The sequence below is a fragment of the Globicephala melas genome, chromosome 14, assembly GCF_963455315.2.
Source record: "Globicephala melas chromosome 14, mGloMel1.2, whole genome shotgun sequence".
Classification (NCBI taxonomy): Eukaryota; Metazoa; Chordata; class Mammalia; order Artiodactyla; family Delphinidae; genus Globicephala; species Globicephala melas.
Genome location: NC_083327.1, coordinates 75,224,976 through 75,230,975, shown reverse-complemented (window position 1 = coordinate 75,230,975; position 6,000 = coordinate 75,224,976). Strand labels below are relative to the sequence as shown.

At 39.5% G+C, this 6,000-nt stretch overlaps 1 protein-coding gene across 1 annotated transcript in view; it reads left to right on the top strand.

The window, feature by feature from the left end:
- Positions 1–455: 455 nt before the first annotated feature.
- Positions 456–6,000, top strand: part of SYNE1 (spectrin repeat containing nuclear envelope protein 1) — a 457,576-nt gene continuing 452,031 nt past the window's right edge. The window contains exon 1 of the mRNA XM_060283256.2: positions 456–702. Coding sequence (XP_060139239.1) covers positions 636–702 — 67 coding nt within the window. The 5' untranslated portion in view covers positions 456–635. The remainder of the gene's footprint in view (positions 703–6,000) is intronic.

Sequence of the window (6,000 nt, the reverse complement as noted above, 5' to 3'; positions counted from 1 at the left end):
GTGTACAAACACAACAGAGCAAAATAGGTGTGCAAAGCAGGCTGAAATAGCCCAGATAAGAGAACCTGTGAATAGTAGGAAATAGAACCGGCGTTTTGAATACAGGTACTTTCACTTTCATAGATCAATGAAAAAGGTCTAGTTTAAAAAGAAAACATGGAAAAAAATGAATATTTCTCCTTTTAGCAACCAATTTTGCTGTGTATGTTTTGATTATGTGTTTATCAAGCACCATGAGAATTCCTCATATTTGCCTATTACTTTATAGTTTATAAGTATTTTTACATTAGTTATTTCACTTCAGAAATAAGAGATGAATCATCTCTTCAAATTAAATAAAGATAGCTCTACTTTTTGCACTCGGGTGACCTATATAGATGTTTTAAAAATATTGAACCTTTTCTGTTTGGTTTTCAGGTTCCTGAGTTCATTTAAGAGGACAGTCTTAAAGCAAAAGAAGAAAAAAGAAGTGGTTGGATTTCTGGGAGATCTCTTCACTGACTGCTGTGAGTGCCTGGGATTCGTCCATGACTCGATAGAACTGGAGAAGTTCAAGTATGTTTTCTGGAGGGACCTAGGGCTGCACTACGTCAGGCAAAGAGTCTCCAGTGGTGGTTCCACGCCAAGGTGGGACCATGGCAGCCTCCAGGACAGCCTCGCGGGCTTCTCGGGACATCGCCAACGTGATGCAGAGGCTGCAAGGTAAGGGGCAGAAACGCCAAGGGTTTTTTGTTTTGTTTTCTCATATGCTTTAAATTTTAAATGCCAGCTTATCTCAGATTCTCTTCAGTTTGCTTGCGTTTTTGTTCAATTTTATGAAGCTGCAGCAGGGAATAGCACCGTGATGGCTTTTATCCTAGTGTTTTCAAACTAGTCCATGCTATTTTAAGATGCTGTCTTCTTTAAGTAGAAAAAAGACAAAGCTCCTTTTTTGGTTTCGTGTCTGCATTAGTGTGACCTTAATGGCTATTCAGTTCAGTGTCTGGCTGAGAACTGAGTCATCGGCAAACTGTCTTTCAATAAAAAATGACGATACAGCACCATGACAAGGCCCTGATAAGGATATCATGACAATGGTGGACAAATAACTATATGCTACAGTCAAATAAGTAAACCAGTGGTTTAGTTATCCCAGCGAGAAAGCTCTTGGACATCTAGAAAGTCTTTAAGCAAAAAGAGGCCAAAAGGCCCAGAGGGGTGTCATGACCTGACGAGATTAATGGCTCGTGGCCCCGTGTGGACTGGAACCCCGTCCTTCACCTGTGTTCTTTCTCCAGCACCAAATGGTTTTACACAAGAGAGTTAACAGGGAAATGTTATGGCAGCTCATAGATGAATTCTTCAGTGTGAATGGTTCAAGTTCTTTCATTTGAAATTGAAACTCATAATTTTCAAAGGCGTTTTTGGAAGTTAATAACAATTTGGCCAAATTATGAATGGATTTTGCATTAATAGAAAGATTGGAATGGCTTGTGACTGGGTTAATTCCCAGAACCTTGTCCTTCCTTTCCTTTTTAAGTGAGTAGTTGATTTTTACTTTGTTCTGGTTCCTAAAATCAAAGGCTGTGTACAGTATGACTTCCATCTGAACTAGAAAAATATTAAAATAGGCTTTAAAATACACACTTTAATATGTGTATTCCTTGAACCAGAAAAAAGAAATCATCATCCACACCTACATGAAAATATTGCTTCTTTTGTCACAGTCCTCCTGTTACTTCTCTCAGGCTTCAAATGGCTGTTTTCAGGATATAAAACTGGCCATACTTAGCCGTGTTTGGCTCTAGGCTTTGTCAAGCGAGCTTGAGCATAATACTGTAGCTTGGCTTTTGAGCATGTGACTTTGCACCGCAGCCGTCATATTAATCTGTCACAGCCCCACTTTCCTGGCTTCTAATGCATTTAATGTGCACACGAGCAGTCATTTCCAGTTAGGCACTTTTCACTTTCAGATACAGACCAGACTCTCACCTCTGGCTGTTCATGACCTGGAACATGCTCCGATTTATAGAAAATCAGGCTATCAGTGGGAATGGGTGTTTTTCTTTGTCTGACTGGAGACCACCCGTTTGACTGAAGCTCCTGCAGTCACGTGACCCTCACCCATGTTCATCTGCCTGGGCTGATTTGTGGTGCTTCCGTGCAAGCAGTGTTTGTTTCCCAACAATTGTGGAAAAATCCCACTCGTCATGCTGGAAAGAACCTGGTTAGATAAAAGACCAGATCCTTGCTGAATATGTGGGCATAAACCTCCTCCATAGGCTGAAAAACCTTTGACTGGGTCTCCCCGTTGCCAAGGATCTCCAGTTTAAGTGGTGCATCTTTACTTGGGTGGATGGAACACTGAACTTGGAGTTCTTTACTCTGTCTTGTCCGTCTTTGCCGTTTGCCTGGGTACAAATGACTGAACCATTTTGTGCCCCCGTAACCTCAGCTTCAAAATGATGGAATGGAAACTTAGGGTTCTTTGCAAAAGTGTGGGAAGATACTTAGGTAACGAAGCAGATTTTCCTTTGAATGACTAAATGTGAAAATTCTGTGGATAAGATACATATTGACAACAAAGGAAAGGTGTAGAAAGTAAGTTTGAAACACTTAATTCAGAATCAGATTATGGTCCTACCAGCACTCTACTCTTTATACTTATTTTGGTTTGAGTGAAAATTCTTTTATTAAAGTAGTGGTTAGAGGTGAGAGGAGAGGGAAGGGTACTGATGCCTCAGTGTTTTATTTTTATTTTATTTTTTGTAGTGTAGCAGCATGGATGGACTTGGAGGACATTATGCTAAGTGAAATAAGTCAGAAAGAGAAAGACAAATACTGTAGGATATTGCTTAATGTGGAATCTAAAAAATACAACAAACTAGTGAATATAACAAAAAAGAAGCAGACTCACATATATGGAGAACAAATTAGGGGTTACCAGTGGGGAGAGGGAAGTGGGGAGGGGAATATAGGGGTAGGGGAGTAAGTGGTACGAACTACTATGTATAAAATAAATAAGCTACAAGGATATATTGTAAAACACAGGGAACATAGCCAATATTTTATGATAACTATAGACAGAGTATAACCTTTAAAAACTGTGAATCACTGTATTATATACCTGAAATAACATATAATATTGCATAGCAACTATACATCAATAAAAATTTTTTTATTAAGGTGATGGTTAGGAGTGAGAGGAGACAGAAGGGTACTGATGGCTCAGTGCTTTGTTCATTTGTTTGTTTTCGTGGATGTACAGATGGTTTTGCTTGAGAGGTGGGTGGAGTGGGGGAAAGCCCTGGAGTCCCACCCTCCCCGCACCCTAGGCCTGTGATGGTAAATGTCCTAATTTAGCATCTATGTGTTTAGGGACCCCACTTGCAAAATGTGGACTGTTTTCACCCTGCTCAGCTCTCTCAAGATTGTTGTCAGGCTCAGTGACATAATAGACAAAAGGTGCTTTAAAAACTATAAATACTGTCATATGGTCAGCTGTTCTGATTGTCATGGAAGAAAACTGGATGAGAAGGCACAGGCCTGACAGTTTGTTGCAAATTGGGCTAGTCATGCAGATTTGGGGAGGAATGTTAACCGTTTTTTTTATATTCTGTACTGTATAAAGCAAGTAACTGTATTACATAATGAAGGGACTATACTTACTGTATAATTTTTTTCCTCTCTAGTATAAGAAAAAGTTATAACATGTCCTAAGGGTACTTGACAAATTTAGAACAATAAACCTTACAATTCAGAAGGAGAGAAAATTCCTGAGCCCTAGATACTTATCATTAACTTTTAGCATCAATTATGTCATAAAATAGGTAATTGGTGACAACAAAATGTAAGATCTGTACAAGATGCAACACATCTAGCCTGCAACAGTGAAAGCCAAATGACAGGGCTGGAAGGAAAGGTGATCTGCGGATTTGTCTGTTAACATATTGATCTGCTGGGTTAATTTTGCCGATTCAGCTGGCAAGGCCTCCTCTTCATCTCAGCTCTCACTGTGCATCCTACTGATGGCTTTGAACCCAAACAAGAGTCAGCCGGCCAGAGGAGACCTGTCTTCTGCCAGGGGTATTGAGTAACTTCTCTTGCCTGCTAGAACCTCCAAACGAGGGACCAAGGTCCTAATAAACGGAGGGCTGCTATTATTACCCAGATAATTAAGACAAGTGAGGGAATTTATTTGAGGAACAGGAAATTTTTATTAACTTAAATAAAACCAGAGTTGCTATTTTCAAAGTTCAAATATATAAGAACATTCTTCTAGAATCCTCTTCTCTTTGCCTGGATAGATAATCCACATAACTAATGTTTTTCCCCCACTCTAGGGTTTTATTGTCATATCAGCTCCATGTATAACTAATAAAAAGCATGTAACGTTGAATAATGGTAACTTGGCTTTCCTCTCTTGCTTATTTAGTTTACAACCATAATTGTTGACTGTTTTTCTGCTTTTAGTTTTTACTTCCAGTGCTATGAAATTAAGGCACACACATAGATTGCTACATAATGTAGCTGCTACTGTAGCAGTTCAATATTTCACCTTTGCCACTGTTTGTACTTGTTCGGGCATAATGTTTTAGGCTGGGCTCCTGAATTATGGATGAGCGGACAGACTGCAATGAACAGTTTTGTTTGCTCTTAAGAAGAATGAATGTTTCTGTAACTTTTATCCATTTAAATATAAGCAATTTAATATTTAAATAAAAGCAAATATTAGACACTGGCATAATACAGGGCATTTAAAATTTTTTTTCTTTTTTTCTTTTTTTTGCGGTACGTGGGCCTCTCACTGTTGTGGCCTCTCCCGTTGCGGAGCACAGGCTCCGGACGCGCAGGCTCAGCGGCCATGGCTCACGGGCCCAGCCGGTCCGCGGCATGTGGGATCTTCCTGGACCAGGGCATGAACCTGTGTCCCCTGCATCGGCAGGCGGACTCTCAACCACTGCGCCACCAGGGAAGCCCAGGATTTTTAAATTAAAGTATCAGTGTTGATTATTTCAAGGCAGGGTGGCATCCATGCAACCTTACAGAGCAAGTGGTAAATGCCAGAGAAGACTCAAATGGGCAGGCTAGTGTGTCACGTAGAGATCAATTTTGTAAAAAAGAAGGATTGTTGACTACAAAGTTAAACTTTGATTTTTAAACCTTGTGAATAAAATCAAAGAGAGACAAATGAGGAAAGGAGTCAACATTTACTCTTGGAGATATATCTATGAAATTTGCTAACTGTTTAAAAAAAATAATCATGGCCTTCCCTTAAAATTGTTTTTATGATCAACCTTGAACTTTTTTGGTTAAATATATTATTTCCTATAAATCTATTTTACTGTAAAAAAACCCCACAAAACCCTCAGACTAACAAAAAAGCTTACTGAAAAGTAGAATAAACAACTATAACTAATGAAGACTTAATTTTCTTTTAGGTTAACATCAAATAAGCATTGGTAGGAAAAATTTGCCATCTTGTGGAGATTCTGATTTTTTATAGTGCTTTAAAGATTACGTTTTGTTGCTTTGACTTAATGAATCTTCTTATTAAACTACAAAGTAGTGTCAAAGATCCATTTATCATATTTAGGCTGAAATTCTCCTTTTGGTTTAATCTCTTTCTTCCTATAATGGACATTATATGACAGCATCTCAAATTTAAATATAACACAAAACTCAACAAAAACAATGATGTTTTGGAACATCATAGTTCAATAAATATTTGATGAACAAGTAGATAAATCATGATCCCTAAATTAAGGAATGGAAGATGAGATTAGTCAAAACATACGTTAAAACAAAGGAAGAGGGGCTTCCCTGGTGGTGCAGTGGTTGAGAGTCCGCCTGCTGATGCAGGGGACACAGGTTCGTGCCCTGGTCCGGGAAGATCCCACATGCCGCGGAGCGGCTGGGCCCGTGAGCCATGGCCGCTGAGCCTGCGCGTCCGGAGCCTGTGCTCTGCAACGGGAGAGGACACGGCAGTGAGAGGCCCGCGTACCGCAAAAAAAAAACAAA